This window comes from Alosa sapidissima, chromosome 2, assembly GCF_018492685.1.
Source record: "Alosa sapidissima isolate fAloSap1 chromosome 2, fAloSap1.pri, whole genome shotgun sequence".
Lineage (NCBI taxonomy): Eukaryota > Metazoa > Chordata > Actinopteri > Clupeiformes > Clupeidae > Alosa > Alosa sapidissima.
Window position 1 is genome coordinate 38722232 of NC_055958.1, and position 16508 is coordinate 38738739.

Consider the following 16508-nt stretch of genomic DNA (forward strand, 5'->3'; position numbering starts at 1 on the left):
AGGATCACCAAAATTCAGTGAACATATTTTCCGTTTGATTTCTAATACTTCAATTATTGATATTGTATTGTCAAAGAGCTTGGGAAGCTGATCTTGGACATGTCTTAGCACATCATTCATGATGTTTAATATGCTCTCTGGGTAGTTTAGTTTACTCATTTCACTTATCAATGTGTCCAGGTCTTTATCAGCTACGCTCTCAACCTGTTGGCGTAAGTCATTTACGGGGTCTCTTTTGGATAGAGCATGTAAAACAGAAGACCAGCTGAGTCTGTAAGATAGCACTGTTTGAAGGATAGCTGTGATTTTGCCGTGATGTTTTGAGCTCTCCATAACCCTTTGCAGAAAAAGCATGATTTCAACAGGTGTCCATATGTTGTTGAAGAAGATATGACCAAGAATCATTGTATCCTCTGAAGTTTGCGCATACTCAGACTGAGATTCAGTAAAGACATTAAAAATCCTCAAAGCCAGGTCTGAGTTTTCCAGCTTCCCCAGTAATTTGAGGAGAAAGTTACATTCTCTATTTAGAGAAAGTGAGAGGAAGTTGCTGTCATCCTTAACAGCAGAATCCACTGTCAGCTCCTCATCCTCATCTTCATTCCCTTCCTCATCATCATCTTCCTCATCCTTCTCCACTGTCAGCTGCAGCATGGCCTTCACCACAGCCAAGCTCTCAGTTAGGGACAGATTATCAGAGCCTATTATCTGGTCTATGGCCAACAGAGAGGAATAGGGGAAACAATCCTCTTCAAAATACTGAATCATTAGCTCATTCTGAAGAATCTTCATCCTGTCTTCCAGCTTCCGAAATTTCATGTCTTCACTTTCAGAAACATCAAATTCCGATATGAGTTCATCAAACATTCTCCCCACCCTTAAGAGCTGCATTAAAAAGTAGAACAGCATAGATTATTATAATTTGGTGATAGTCATAAAGCATGTATAATACATTAGTTAATAGTGAACTAATTATGAGCAAAACATTTGTATTATGTTTGTACATGAGTAGTTAATGGTTATCTCATTATTAACACAAGATTGATATGTGTTTGTAACTTTAAATATGTTTTGTACATTTGTATATGTTTTATATAAAACATTTACAAATCATCTTTTAATATGTGACTTAACATCAGTTTATAATTTAATTAATTTAATTAGTATTTATATCCAATGCACCCAGGGGTATTATACAAATATCCTTTTCCATGGTTCCAGAAAGTGTAAATGTAAATAGGTAAAATATACTTGTGCATCAGAGTTTCCGCTAGAAAAAAATGGTGCCGGTCAAAGTGACCGGCAGAGGTTTCTTTTTTCGGACATTTTGATGATATGCCGGTCAAACATCCTATTATCGCTTCTTAATTAGTCAAATTGAGGAAAACTGGAGACAGGTAGCCTAGAAATCTAGACGCGCCCCTAGCGGCAGCAAATTACATTTGCTGCCAGGGCTAGTCTAGCAACTCTCCGTTGGCTTGTGAGCTCCAGAAATCGAAACTTAATCAGGCATTGAAATCGTGTATATAGTCGTTTTGGTGGGCTTGATGGCAGAGTTGCAACGGTTTGGCTTGAATTCCCTGCTACTTGAAAACAAATATCCTATTGCGTCCTATTGTGTGCAGAGGGAATTTGAAATACAACTGATTATCCCGCCCCTCGGACTGAGCACTGCGTACGGTGAGTGCCCAGACCCTACATTTTAATGTGGGTCTGGCTCGCCAGGCTAGGAGACAGGCTATGTAGCTTAAAGAATGACATAATCAGGCTGTATAGAATGCAACATGTTCATTAGCCTAACTTAAACAAGATCTAGCCAGTATATTTTCATGGACAGCAAGAGTCCGCTTCGTTCGTTGTTTTAAAAAGGCTACGTTGTTTGTTGCTGCTACCCACGTTATCTCCACTTACACAGATGCGCACACACAAGAATGAGTGCTCACACCACTACCCCCTAATGCTATGACTCTTTATTTGATAACAATAAATTAAGAAATGTTTCCTATTCTGGGATGTTTATTTTCTTTTTCTTTCGGCCGCGGTTCAATGATACCATTTAATTGTGCCAGAAATTATCCGCAGACTAGTAATCTCCTCGTCGAGAAGGCCCTAACCCTGCAGATCATAGACAGAGAACACATACAGTAGGCCTACTGTATGCTTTGGGTAAAGAACACTTTGCATGTCCAGTGTACACGGAGAATGACAGTGTCTTGGAGCGGCCGCACCCCCCGCAACTCCACTTCCAATGTCACTGATTCCGACAGATAGGCTACGCTCGACACTTCTGCTTTTTATCTGGTGGTGGTGGAGTTGACCGGACATCTGAGGCTTCAGACGTTACCAATTTATCATCCATCGCGTCATGCCTCTGAAAAAACTTTTAAGGCTAGTCTGCCTGGGCCTGGCCATGTTTGAACCGCCTCACTCATTTGTTCGTTGTTTAACATGGACGTTTTAAGCGTGCGCTTCCTATTTCAAATGCAGCATAGGCTATGCGTGTTGTTTAATAGCTTACTTTTCAAATGGTAGAGCCTGTTCATTTAAAAACATAGCCAGAGGACATATAATATAGGCTTACATATTAAGGCTTATTCTCAAATTCAGATTACGTTAAGAGGACGGGATTATTAGCCAATTTCAATCAGACAATTTGACCGGAGAGATTTAATTTTTTTCGGACATTTCATTTTTTTTTCGCCCAATGTCCGGTAATTACCGGACAACGGAAACCCTGTTGTGCATACAAGGAATTTGGTCTCTGCATTTATCCCATCCGTGAATTAGTGAAACACACTAACGCACACAGTGAAGCACACAATGAGAACACAATGAGGTGAAGCACACACTAACCGGAGCAGTGAGCTGCCTTGCTACAGTGGCACTTGGGGAGCAGTGAGGGGTTAGATGCCTTGCTCAAGGGCACTTCAGCTGTGGATGTGGACATGGGAGAGCAGTGCTCAACCACTTTGTAACAAATAACTCATAATTAAGTCTTTGTAATGCAGAATATGTTCCCTATTTTAAAGTTGGCTCTTTGTTCACATTTAATTATGACCGCCGCTTCGCTGCCAAATCTGACTAAACCATATAGGTTTAGTCAGATTTTTTATTTATTTATTTTTTTTTTTCGCATGCCCAAATTTCCGTCATTGATTCCCGGGACACTGAAAGACCGGGGTACACGAAACTTGGTGGGCATGTAACCCCACATGGATAGCATGGAACCATCATTTTTCGTTTTGATCTGTAGCCCCCCCGCTGGACTGGACCCCCCGAAAGGAGGGTAGGGCAGACACAGTTTTCTGTGAATATCTCGAAAACCGTAGGGTTTAGGAGGACCATTTATTTTTTGTATGTTGATCTCAAGGGGCCATGTCAACCCATTCCATAACCACTCATTTCATGTATAGCGCCACCTAGTTAAAAACAAAAAAGTGAAAATGAGGTGTTGTAATCGCAGATATCTGTGACCTAACATGGTCAAAACTGCACGAAATTGGAAGTGTAGGATCATTATGACACCCTCTAAATGCACGCCAAGTTTCGTGGAATTCCGTTCATGGGGGGCCATACAATAAAATAATGTATGTGTACATTTAGTAACCGTACACCAACAGAGTTTTCTGTGAATATCTTGAGAACCGTAGGGCCTAGGATGACCAATTTTCTGCGCATGTTTGCCTCCAGGGGTCATGTTAACCCATTCCATATGCACACATGTGCATAAACAGATACACGCAAACACATACATTCACAGTAATCATACGTATGACACATACTCACACAGTAGGCATATGTACACATGGATGCACATGCACACACACACACACACACGCACACACACACACACATAAACATGTACACACACACATGCACACATGCACACAATTCATGAATTTCTCAGAATTATGAACAGGCAAGATGGGGGTGGGGTTGTATAAAATGTATTTTACATATGAAATCTATGAACTAATCATGTTTTGGTACTTGTTGTCTAGCAGATACCATTGAGAATTGAGTGTGCATAATGCAATTCAGTGAGACAGTTAGAATTATATATGCCTTTCAGCTTGACTTATTTTTGTGGAAAAAATGTGCTGGACTGGGCGGCGGTCATATTTTATACTGCTCTGCGGTACATCTAGTTATTTTAATTGTTATAGCCTTATATATTCAACTGTAGGGCAATTCTTTTTGAAGCTGAATACAATTATTATAGTATACTCCCTAAAAAATGTCAAGAATCTAGCATGAATCGTTCAAAAGTAGGCAGAGGTCGGAAGATGGGGGTCAGCCAAGTTGGCTCATACTTTGTATGTGTGATAATTATGTGGAACTATGAACCATATAATTAAAACCCTCCAGCTATTTTTCGTAACTGAGTTCTGGGACCCCCCTTGGAGATCCTCAAAAATCAAACAAGTCATGGCTGAAAATTATTGAAGTTGCAATGGCTACTCTGATAATTCGGATAAAGACATGAACATAATGTTTATATTTCCATAGAGCTTGGGTTTGTAAGGCCCGTCTTTTGCCCAAACCTTATGCATTTCTAAAGAATGCCTTTTGCATTCAATTTACATGTGTGGATGCCTGTGTTTGATCTGTATTGTCTTAGCTGGCCATGGCCAAAGATCCCCAACACCCGCTCATGCATAAAGTGACCATTTGCTCCTTGTTCTGGCCCCTCTACTGAGAGATAACTCAGTCCTGGGCCTACTTGATGTCTTGTGGTGAGATAGTATGAGTCAAGTATGAGCCAACCTCATTATCATACAGTATTGCTCTGTAAATATGTGTTGTGAATAATACATTCATGTTTGGTCTTGAATTAATACTTGTAACGTGGGCAACAGTCTGATCATAGTTTCGTTACAATTGAATGTATCTGTGCATAGTTCTAGACTAGGAATTACACTGTAGCATAAAGTTATGATATCCACCTGGGCCACACCCATCCACCTCAGACAACAAAGGCTCTGATGAGTCGGGGGTGGCCCAAGTGAATGATAAAAGTGGAGGCTCTTGTCCTCTTGGGCTTCTCTTCTCTCTTCTTTTCCATCTCTCTCTCCCTCTTCCTCTCTCTCCCCCTCTTCCTCTCTCTCTCTCTGTCTCCCTTTGTCTTTCTGTCTCTCTCTCTTTCTCCCTCCCCCTTTCTCTATCTCTGGGTTTGTATTGTTTTATCTGGTGTATCAATTATCTTTAACTTGTCAAGTTTACCTCTGTGAATTGGTTAAGTTTCCTTTGTTACCATTTGCTACTTTGTTACAGTAGACCATGTGAGTTTACTTGGACATTCAACTGAAGTGATATTGGTTACATTTACCTTTAAGACTTAATGCCTATTAAATTGTTAATTTGCCTACCAATCGGATAACTTCAATTCTCGTAGTGTGCCATGCCATTCTCCTCCATAGCTGATAAACTAGTTACTTGGTAATTGATTGGTAATTGACAAATTATTAATCAAATGGAGTCAGATTAACGAGTATGTAATAACATCATTGCCATTTAACTCTTCACCCTATTTGTCCACACAAGCTCCTTCAAGTGAGGATATAGTTCGATGTCTATGTTTCCGAGGCTATATATATCATTTCTGAGTGTTTTACAGGTTCCCTAATTTTACAGCCCCAAAAGTTGAAGATGAAGCAGTGAAATTAAGAGGGTGCACTAGGGAGTTATCAGAACCACTGAAAGCTGAATTTTCATCTGTAAATTTTGGTGATTTTTTATGAGGCATTAGTCTCACATGTGCAGTGGCTTTGGTGGTTTGGTTTTACTGTTGCTGGAGAGATCGTAGTACTCTGCAGAGAGTAGTGCGCTCAGCTGAACGTACTATAAGAACTCAACTCCCTGCTCTACAAGACATCTATTCCAGAAGAGAACTCTTCTCATCTATTCCAGAAGAGAACTCTTCTCATCTATTCCAGAAGAGTACTCTTCTCATCCTAACAATGGATTATTCCTACCGCTGAAATCAAGAACACGCCTATGTAGTCACAAAGCCAGAACTGAGAGACTCAGGAGAAGTTTTTATCCCCAGGCCATCCAAACTCTGAACTCACACTATACTGACTTTGCACACATTCACTCCTCAGCACTCTCAAACATTTCCCAACTCTGAACTCACACTATACTGACTTTGCACTCATTCACTCCTCAGCACTCTCAAACATTTCCCAACTCTGAACTCACACTATACTGACTTTGCACACATTCACTCCTCAGCACTCTCAAACATTTCCCAACTCTGAACTCACACTATACTGACTTTGCACTCATTCACTCCTCAGCACTCATGACCAGGGTTCTAAATTAACTTTTTTGATCACCAGCCAATGTGGCTGGTAACTTTCTAAAGTTACTAGCCAATCAGAATTTCTACTAGCCATTTTTTTCCCGGTGAAAATAAGAGAATTATGAGTTTATGAGATGAGTGTCACTGAATGCATTTGATCATTTTATTAACATTGTTGGCATGAATACATACCACAAAATATACACAGAAAGTGCAAACACTTCATTTCATGTTTGGGATCTCTATCTATCTATCTATCTATCTATCTATCTATCTATCTATCTATCTATCTACTGTATCTATCTATTTCTCTGTCAATATCCTCATCCCCTGCTTCATTCCTCTCCTCGACCCCATAAGTCTGTCCCAACCACCGCCGCATTTAGTTTAATCTTAACTTAATAAAAAGGAGATATCAATTATCATCAACAATGACAAGCCAGCTGGAAGCTGTCACTCGTTTTCTCTCCCTCTCGTGTGTGCTCATAGAATAGGCTGACACCAGACATAATTTCACTGCATTTCTTACTTCCAGTAACTATATGCATGTGACAATAAACTTCCTTGTATCCTTGTATCCTTGTATCTACTAATTCAAAAACAATCGTCGTCTAATTGGGCCACACATAATGCGAGCTGTGACAGTAGGGTAATTCCGTGCCAAGTGCCTATGGGTGATTGTCTTTTTCCCATTGTTTAGTAAAAATCCCTACTATCGAGTTGTGTGCAGAGAAATTCATTTACCCTGCATTGGTTGATACATTCCTCATAAACACTTCCCAATGTTCTGGTTATATTCAAAATGTGACTAGAATTGAGTTGGCTATGTCAGGCTAGGGGGCACTTTGTATTAATATAAAATGGACGTTTATTTTCTATATTGATCAGACAATATTAAGGAAATTATGTTGTGCCTGATGAATGATGTTGTGCCTGACTAATAAACTGTGTAAAAAAACAGACCTCATCGCAGTTCACTCCAGTGTTATCCTGCTGTAGTCTGTATCCTGTGGTCACACAATGCTGTGTTTCTTCTCTTTTCAGCTGTTCTTTTTGCTCTTGTTCTTGTCTCTGCTGTTCTCTTTGTTCTTGTTCTCGTCTCTGCTGTTCTCTTCGTTCTTGTTCTCGTCTCTGCTGTTCTCTTCCTTCTTGTTCTAGTCTCTGCTGTTCTCTTTGTTCTTGTTCTCGTCTCTGCTGTTCTCGTCTCTGCTGTTCTCTTTGTTCTTGTTCTTGTCTCTGCTGTTCTCTTCGTTCTTGTTCTAGTCTCTGCTGTTCTCTTCGTTCTTGTTCTAGTCTCTGCTGTTCTCTTTGTTCTTGTTCTCGTCTCTGCTGTTCTCGTCTCTGCTGTTCTCTTTGTTCTTGTTCCCGTCTCTGCTGTTCTCGTCTCTGCTGTTCTCTTTGTTCTTGTTCTCGTCTCTGCTGTTCTCTTCCTTCTTGTTCTAGTCTCTGCTGTTCTCTTTGTTCTTGTTCTCGTCTCTGCTGTTCTCGTCTCTGCTGTTCTCTTTGTTCTTGTTCTTGTCTCTGCTGTTCTCTTCGTTCTTGTTCTAGTCTCTGCTGTTCTCTTCGTTCTTGTTCTAGTCTCTGCTGTTCTCTTTGTTCTTGTTCTCGTCTCTGCTGTTCTCGTCTCTGCTGTTCTCTTTGTTCTTGTTCCCGTCTCTGCTGTTCTCGTCTCTGCTGTTCTCTTTGTTCTTGTTCTCGTCTCTGCTGTTCTCTTTGTTCTTGTTCTTGTCTCTGCTGTTCTCGTCTCTGCTGTTCTCTTTGTTCTTGTTCTTGTCTCTGCTGTTCTCTTTGTTCTTGTTCTTGTCTCTGCTGTTCTCTTCGTTCTTGTTCTCGTCTCTGCTGTTCTCTTTGTTCTTGTTCTCGTCTCTGCTGTTCTCTTTGTTCTTGTTCTCGTCTCTGCTGTTCTCTTTGTTCTTGTTCTCGTCTCTGCTGTTCTCGTCTCTGCTGTTCTCTTTGTTCTTGTTCCCGTCTCTGCTGTTCTCGTCTCTGCTGTTCTCTTTGTTCTTGTTCTCGTCTCTGCTGTTCTCTTTGTTCTTGTTCTTGTCTCTGCTGTTCTCGTCTCTGCTGTTCTCTTTGTTCTTGTTCTTGTCTCTGCTGTTCTCTTTGTTCTTGTTCTTGTCTCTGCTGTTCTCTTCGTTCTTGTTCTCGTCTCTGCTGTTCTCTTTGTTCTTGTTCTCGTCTCTGCTGTTCTCTTTGTTCTTTCTCTTGCTGTTGCCGCAAGCTTTTCTCCTGTTCATCTGTAAGAGATTTAATACCATCAGAAAACTCTTTAGAAGGCCTTTGATGACATGATCCAATAAAACAATAGCTATCTGTCCCTATTGTGAATGTCAACTTTGTACTGATTTGATAATGTTGGCCATTTTACACTTCATGAAATGATTTGTACTTACCAAAATGTGGACACAGATGTGTATGTTTTGCAGTTCCACAGTGTAGTTCAAATTGTTTGCTGTGTCTCTTTTCTCTAATGCTGTATTTATATCCACCATAATCACAATGCAGAGCAGCAGTTTTGTGATTTTCATATCTCAGGTATATTGGGTAGCCAACTTTGAAGATTGCAGTAACTCCAGGTTCTAAAGATTCATATGGATATTTATTCTCCTACAGAAAAACAAAAACAAAAAAATATTGTATGTAAAAATTGTAGATTCGATTCCTGAATATATAAATTAAGAAAGTAGACCCTGGGCAACAGAATGGGGATCTCCAGCTGTTGCGTCTGGAAGATACATGGGCATGGCCTAGGTCGAAGGGCTACTGAGGAAGATATTCTACTAGCCAGGAATGGGAACAGATCTCCAGAAATGGACCTCTATGTGCCCCGGCTGCGTTCAACAGAAAAGGGGCCCAGAGGTAAGGGCACCTCTGGTGCCTATTTTAACATCATACACCTTAGAAACTGTTGCAATTGACTATTTGTCCCTAGGCCGACCAGCTGATGCTTATCCCTATCTGCTAGTCATAACAGACCTTTTCTCCAAGTACGGATGGGCTGTCCCTACAAAGGACCAGACGGCAGTCACTACGGCTCGGGTTCTCTGGCGCCACCTCATTCAACCATGGGGGTGTCCTGAACGAATCCTGTCCGATCAAGGGGCGTCCTTTGAGTCAGCCCTAGTAGCCCAACTGTGTAGCCTCTATGGCTGTTCTAAGATCCGAACAACATCGTACAGGCCCCAAGGGAATGGAACCTTTGAGAGATTTAATGAGAGGGAACAGCAGAGCTCACAAGTCTGGAAAATCATTTTGGTTCCCATTTCCAGACACCTTGTGGGAATATACAAAGATTTTTTTATATTTTTTCTTTATTCTCCATGATCCCTTCTTTTTAAAAACACTACCACTTGAGAGAGATATAACATCCACCTTCTGTCAAGATGATGGATGGGGGGCCCCCTCATTAAGGTCAGAGGTCAAATTAAAAATGCGCTGATTCAGGGGGGCGTTACCTTCCAGATCATTCTTGATCACGTGAGGTAGGCGTGTCTTATGACGTCATGATGGGGAGGTCTTACTTTCTGCAGGCGTGTCTTATGACATCATACAAAGGGGCGGGGACCGTTCTTGTTTTTCTAGAACTTTCAGCAACATCGGTGTAACTTTGCTTTGTACCTTGAAACCGTAAAAAGTTTAGACTTTGTTTTTTTAAATGTATAAAAGAAGTAATGTTTTTTTTTTTTTTTAAATGTATTATTGAAAAATAAAAATAAATTAAAATAAAAGTCTGTAAAGCACAACCTGAGTGTGAGAGGGCACCGTGTTGAACAGTTAATTTTTGTTGTCGGGGGCCTGTGCGGCGTGCGTGGCTTGCGAGGGCTCTGAACTCAGGGAGCTTGGGATTCCTTAGGATTCCCTGTGATTCCCTGGGCCTAGTAGCGGGCAGAGGTAGGCAGGCAGGCAGGCAGGCAGGCAGAGTCCCGGGGATGGGGCTCCGCGCGCGAAAGAGAGAGAGCCTGAAGTCTGGAGCTCTTAGTCGCACGTCTTCTCCCTCCGACGGTTTGACTGAAAATGACTGAAAAAGCGGGAAGGTTTAGGGGCGTGATCAAACAAATGGGGAGGAATCAAAAATGCCTGTGGGCCGGGTTAGAGGCTGAGTGTACAGGCACAGCAGGGGGTAGGGGTTGAACTTGCACATGCACATGTATGTTGCAAACGTAGGGGCATTCCTTAACCATCAAGTCACGCTACGTCATCAAGCACGAGGTTCGCAAACACAGAGAGGATAAAAGGAGCAGATGCAATCAGGCCCCGGGCAACCTTTTTAAAATTCTCCTTCTCTGCAGCATCAGCGCGCATAAGAGGTGAAACCTAGGCTAGCCATTGTGTGAAAATGGCTGAGCAGACGCAAACAGGCACTGGGTAACCTTTTTAAAATTCACCTTTAAGCCTTATGGCATGCGATTGAAAAGTTCAAGCACAATAGGGGTAGTGTAGGATTACATACATGTAGCCTATGTTGCAAACGTAGGTATTCTTTAAGCATTAAGACACGCTAGGCCATCAAGCGCAGAGGCTCGTAAACACAGAGAGGATAAAAGAGCTAGAGAGAAAGAGCAAACATGGCTGAGAGAAGCTAGCAGCAGTGCTAGCGGCAGTGAGGAAGAGGCGCTCATTATTGATATGAATGCTGTTGCGGGGCCGTCTAGCGAAGCAGTCACTCCTCAAAACAGGATTTCTAAACCTGACGAAGGCTTGGCGAACGCTCCGGCAAGGAAAAAACCGAAGCCCATTTTTACCTCCAGATATCAAGATCCTCCTCCCAACGAGTTAGGAGGAAAAGAGTGATGGTGTAATATCATTTTAGGCTACGACTTTCATTTTCAATTGGGGAAACTGAGTCTGTAGACCTATAGTCTACTGTGACGGAACAGATCGAGGGGTCTCCTCCGGACAACACCATCATTTTGAGATCTTACGATTGGAAAACGTGTCAAGGAATCATCGGTAACTGTTTGAAAGGTAAAACGGAGGGAGAAGAGAGTATCTCTGCGGTGTGGTGCTCTGTACCTACAACTGATGAGAACGTTGTCTATCAGGTGTTTTTGTTGCCTGAAGAATGAAGCTCCGCCGTCTTTCATTACACTCTCTCGTCAAGTGGGTGAGGATGAGGAAAAGGCTACAGTGTAAATTGTGATTAGTTCACTTTACTTAAAAAACTGTGAAAACCTGTTGCCTTAGAAAAAGTAAGTAAATTAACTTGGTAAAGTTTGTTGTACTGTATATTGTATAATATTCTGAGTTGTAAGTTCATACGAAAGTTGTTGTTACTCACACACTCACAAACACACACACACACATCCATATGTACATGTATAGGCTACAGACACACACACATTCAACAACATGTAGTCATTCAAACTAACTTGAGCTTCAAACTAACTTGCTTGCTTACTTAAAGATTATTAAGTAATTATTCCAGTTGTTAATACAACTTATATAGCACATTAACTTCCACAATTTTGCATTGACATAGAATGTAATGCTAAACTGTTTTCATTCAAATAATGACAAGATTTACCATAAACATTACAGAGTGTGCACCCTGCATGTATGAAACTCAGGCTTTTAATACATATTTTTAGTTTGTGCAGAAGGTGATGTTGGAGTTAGCCTTAAGGGGTTGCATGAGAAATGTATGTTAGATTGTGTAAAATACCCTATAGGGTTTATAGGCATATTAAGGCCTGCATCTGCATAATCTATCTTTAATAATCAATTTTTCTGATTTTTCATAAAGCCAGATTGTATTTGAGTATATAGGCCTACTATAGACATATCAGCCTCAACTAAAGCAAACATTTTATATTCAACAGTTAATATTGAGATTGGATGTCAGTTGTCAATAAAAGACTGCGTTGTTACATTCCTTGTGTCACTGATTCCTTGTGTCATTGTCTTCTGCCTCACACATTCTTTATACATAGCACCGAACCCTCATTATAGCCCCAAAATTAACACGGAATTCCACTAAACGTAGCATTCTATCTTGTTTTGAAGGGACTGGTTGTTTTTGAATGGTCTGGCACTTGCCTAAAGCTAGCCTCTAGTGTGAATTTGGTGAGGTTTCACGTGTACTCTTCAGTTTAGAGATTGAGGCGTCTGATGCTCTGTGTTTCCGTGTGATAGTGAGGCCTTGCTGTTCCGGACAGTATTATTTGGCGACCTTCAACATTTTATCCATTCCTACTTGTGATAATAAACTGTATAAAATAATAAACTCTCTCGTTCAATCCTTTAAGCAATAATAAGCCTAATAAGGCTCATTTCCATAACGTTACACTTTCTTCATGGAATGGTGGGCATTCCATTCATTCATCATTGCTCTGTAAGCATTCTTGCATGCGTTCATTTCTGAACAGAATTCACAATCAAATTGACAGATTCACTTTGTCAGATTCAGATGGGTTTTTTTTTTTAAATGTTTATGTGCACTGAGTAATACTTACTTGACTTGACTTACTTAGTATAACTTCATCTAGATAAGTTCCTTTACTTGTCTTTTCCAGGCAATCGGTTTCCAAATTGTTTGTGTTTTTCGAAAAAAAAAAATTGAATTTGAAATTTCAAAATTCTGCTTAAGCAATGGAAGGGAAAAAAAAAACTGTAACAGTTCTGCTCACACCGTTCTCTAAAAATTTGCTCCACGATCTTACGAAGCCCCCTTTAGTCAAATAAATCTCCTTGTCACGGTTCAGACAGACGACCAGAGGACCACAATTGCGTCACACCAGAAAGTTTATTAAACTTAAGGGAAAAGGGAAGTAGGGAGTGAGTGAAGGCTCCAGGGGTTACCGGGAATAACAGGGATACAGGGGTTCCGTCCAATGTGCTGTGACTGTCCCCCCCAGTGGCAGCGATGCGTCCTATGACGCCGGTGGTGGGTGGTCCGGAAGTCCTGGGGGGGGGGGGAACACAGACACAACAGGGCGGATGAAACGAGGCAGAAGTACAGTTCAAGGGAAATCCAAATTCGTAGTTGCAAGGCAGAAGGCTGGTCAGAGTTACCGGGATTGAAGAGTAGTCAGGAGTCGTTACGGCAGAAAGCAGGTCTGGTTTTCTGGGGCAGAAGAGTATCCAAGATTCAGGCAGGTCCGGGGTCACAAAACAAGAGTGAGCCAGAAGCGCGAGCAAACAGGTTCCGGGTGTGAGCTTTGCAGACGATCTGACAAAGGAGAGCTGAAAGACAGGGCTTTAAATACTGGGAGAGGTTAGTGGGTAATGCAGCACAGCTGGCAGAGTAATTAGAGCAGAGCAGAGCAGGGACAGGTGGAGCTAGTTAGGCTGAGTAGAGAGAGTGGTGAGCAGAGTGGAAGATAATGGAAACCAATTAAGGTGGTAACCCGGTGGAGTGAGAGGGCTCATGACAGAACCCCCCCCCCAAGGGACGGCCCCAGAAGTCCTAAGAGCAACACCACGCCGGGCGGGAGGAGGGGAGCCGGAGGAGGGCTAGAACTCCTCCGAACGGTCCGAGTGAACGTCCTCATCCTCGGAGGAAGCCGGAGGGTCGTGGTCGGGAGATGGGACAGGTCCCGAGACAGGGTCAGGCACAGGACGGGAAGCTGGGCGGGCAGGACGGTTAGGGACCCCTCTGGGGCGGCCCCTACGGATTGCAGGTTGATCAGGATGCCGTTGGTGGAAGGCGGTGATGAGAGTCCGATCCACAATCCGACTAGCCGGCACCCAGGTCCTTTCCTCAGGTCCATAGCCCTCCCAGTCAATGAGGTACTGGAGACCCCTACCCCTCCGTCTGGACCGAAGCAGGCGGCGGACGGTGTAAACCAGACCACCATCGACGAGCCGTGGAGGAGGAGAAGGCACAGCAGGGACCAGCGGACTCTCATGAATGGGCTTAATCTTAGACACATGGAAAGTGGGGTGCACCCTCATGGAATTAGGCAGTTGGAGCCGGACAGCAGTTGGGCTAATCACTCTTACGATAGGGAATGGGCCAAGGAACCGAGGTGCCAGCTTTTGCGACTCCACCCTGAGTGGCAGATTCTTCGATGACAACCACACCCTTTGACCAACATGGTAGGTGGGAGCAGGAATTCTCCGACGGTTGGCCCCGGTAGTGTAGCTGGCAACGGATCTGAGGAGTGTGGCTCGGGCTTGTGACCAGGTGCGGCGACATCGACGGGCAAAAGCAAGTGCAGATGGGCAAGTAACCTCCCCTTCCTGGCTGGCAAATAGAGGAGGCTGGTATCCATAAACACATTGGAAGGGGGACATACCGATGGCAGAGCAGGTCAGAGAATTGTGTGCGTACTCCACCCATGTCAATTGCTGCGACCAGGAGTGGGGGTTGCGTGAGGTCATGCATCGCAGTGCCTTCTCGAGCTCCTGATTTGCCCGCTCTGACTGCCCATTGGATTGGGGATGGAATCCGGAAGTCAGACTGACTGTGGCTCCCAGCAGGTGACAGAACTCCTTCCAAAAGGCGGAGGAGAATTGTGGGCCACAGTCAGAAACTACATCCTTTGGCAGTCCGTGGATCCGGAAGACGTGTTCCAGGACCACCTGGGCGGTCTCCTTGGCAGTTGGGAGCTTGGGGAGGGGAACGAAGTGTGCCATCTTGCTGAATCGGTCAACTATGGTGAGAATGACGGTCATGCCACTTGAAGGGGGCAGCCCCGTGACAAAGTCAAGGGCGATGTGAGACCAGGGACATCTGGGCACAGGCAGGGGCTGCAGCAATCCGGCTGGGGGCTGGCAGGACGACTTGTGTTGGTTGCAGATGGGGCAGGCTTGGACGAATTCCCGTACATCCCTTCTCAGAGAGGGCCACCAGAACCTCTGGGCGAGCAGGTTGTAAGTGCGGGTGGAGCCAGGGTGACAAGCTAGGCGGGAGTCATGTCCCCACTGAATGACCTGGGACCTCAGGTTTTCGGGGACAAAAAGGCGGTCAGCTGGGCAGGCGCTGGGACCTGGCTGGTTACGGAGCGCTTCCAGCACCTGTTCAACAGCCCAGGTCAGAGCTGCTACGATGCAGGGACTTGGCAGAATCGACACAGGGTCCTTGGAGGGGGTGTCATCCTTCTGGAATTGACGGGAGAGGGCGTCTGGCTTGGTGTTGCGTGATCCAGGCCGGTATGACAGAGTGAAATTAAACCTGGTGAAGAACAGGGCCCAGCGGGACTGCCTGGAGTTCAACCGTTTGGCCGTGCGGATGTACTCCAAGTTCTTATGATCGGTCCAAACGAGAAATGGAATGGTGGACCCCTCCAGCCAGTGACGCCACTCCTCCAAGGCAAGCTTCACAGCCAGCAGCTCTCGGTTCCCTATGTCGTAATTGCACTCAGAGGGGGACAACCGACGTGAGAAAAAGGCACAGGGATGGAGCTTCCTATCCTCCGCAGCCCACTGAGAAATCACAGCACCAACTCCCACATCCGAGGCGTCCACCTCCACAATGAATTGCCGGTCCACATCAGGCATCTGGAGGATGGGAGCGGAGGTGAACCTTACCTTGAGGGTACTGAAGGCTTTGTCGGCTGCTGGGGTCCAGGTGAAGGGTTGCTTGGTGCTGGTTAGAGCAGTGAGAGGGGCAGCAATGTTACTGTAGTTCCGGATAAACTTTCTATAGAAGTTAGCAAACCCCAGAAACTGTTGCAGCTTCTTTCTGTTCTCCGGAACTGGCCATGAAGTGACTGCTGATACTTTGGCAGGATCCATTTGGATACTTCCCTCTGCCACTATGTACCCCAGGAAGGCCACTGTCTTGACGTGAAACTCACATTTCTCTGCCTTGGCGTAGAGGGAATTCTCCAGGAGACGATGAAGGACTTGCTGGACATGGCGGGTGTGTTCAGACAGGTTTCTGGAGTAGATTAAGATGTCATCCAGGTAAACGAAGACAAACTTGTTTAACATGTCCCGCAGCACATCATTCACTAGAGCCTGGAACACAGCAGGAGCATTGGTGAGGCCAAAAGGCATAACCAGATACTCGTAGTGGCCTGTTGGTGTATTGAATGCGGTTTTCCATTCATCTCCCTCCCGGATCCGCACTAGGTGGTAAGCGTTTCTGAGATCCAACTTGGTAAAAACAGTGGCTCCCTGGAGCAACTCAAAGGCAGAGGTGAGCAGAGGCAGAGGGTAACGGTTTTTCACTGTGATGTCGTTGAGTCCCCTGTAGTCGATGCAGGGGCGAAGAGATCCGTCCTTCTTCCCCACAAAGAAGAAGCCAGCACCAGCAGGA

General features: G+C 44.0%; 2 protein-coding genes across 2 annotated transcripts in view; one reads left to right on the top strand and one right to left on the bottom strand.

Moving 5' to 3' along the window:
• The window catches only part of LOC121690582 (GTPase IMAP family member 7-like), a 69621-nt gene that overhangs the window by 13710 nt on the left and 39403 nt on the right, over positions 1 to 16508 (top strand). The gene's annotated exons all lie outside the window — the stretch shown is intronic.
• The window catches only part of LOC121697442 (trichohyalin-like), a gene marked incomplete at its 3' end in the record, with an annotated part of 29323 nt that continues 20220 nt past the window's right edge, over positions 7406 to 16508 (bottom strand). Inside the window, exons 3-4 of the mRNA XM_042078974.1 lie at positions 8698 to 8911; positions 7406 to 8541 (exon numbers count right to left, since the gene is read on the bottom strand). Coding sequence (XP_041934908.1) covers positions 7406 to 8541; positions 8698 to 8911 — 1350 coding nt within the window. The remainder of the gene's footprint in view (positions 8542 to 8697; positions 8912 to 16508) is intronic.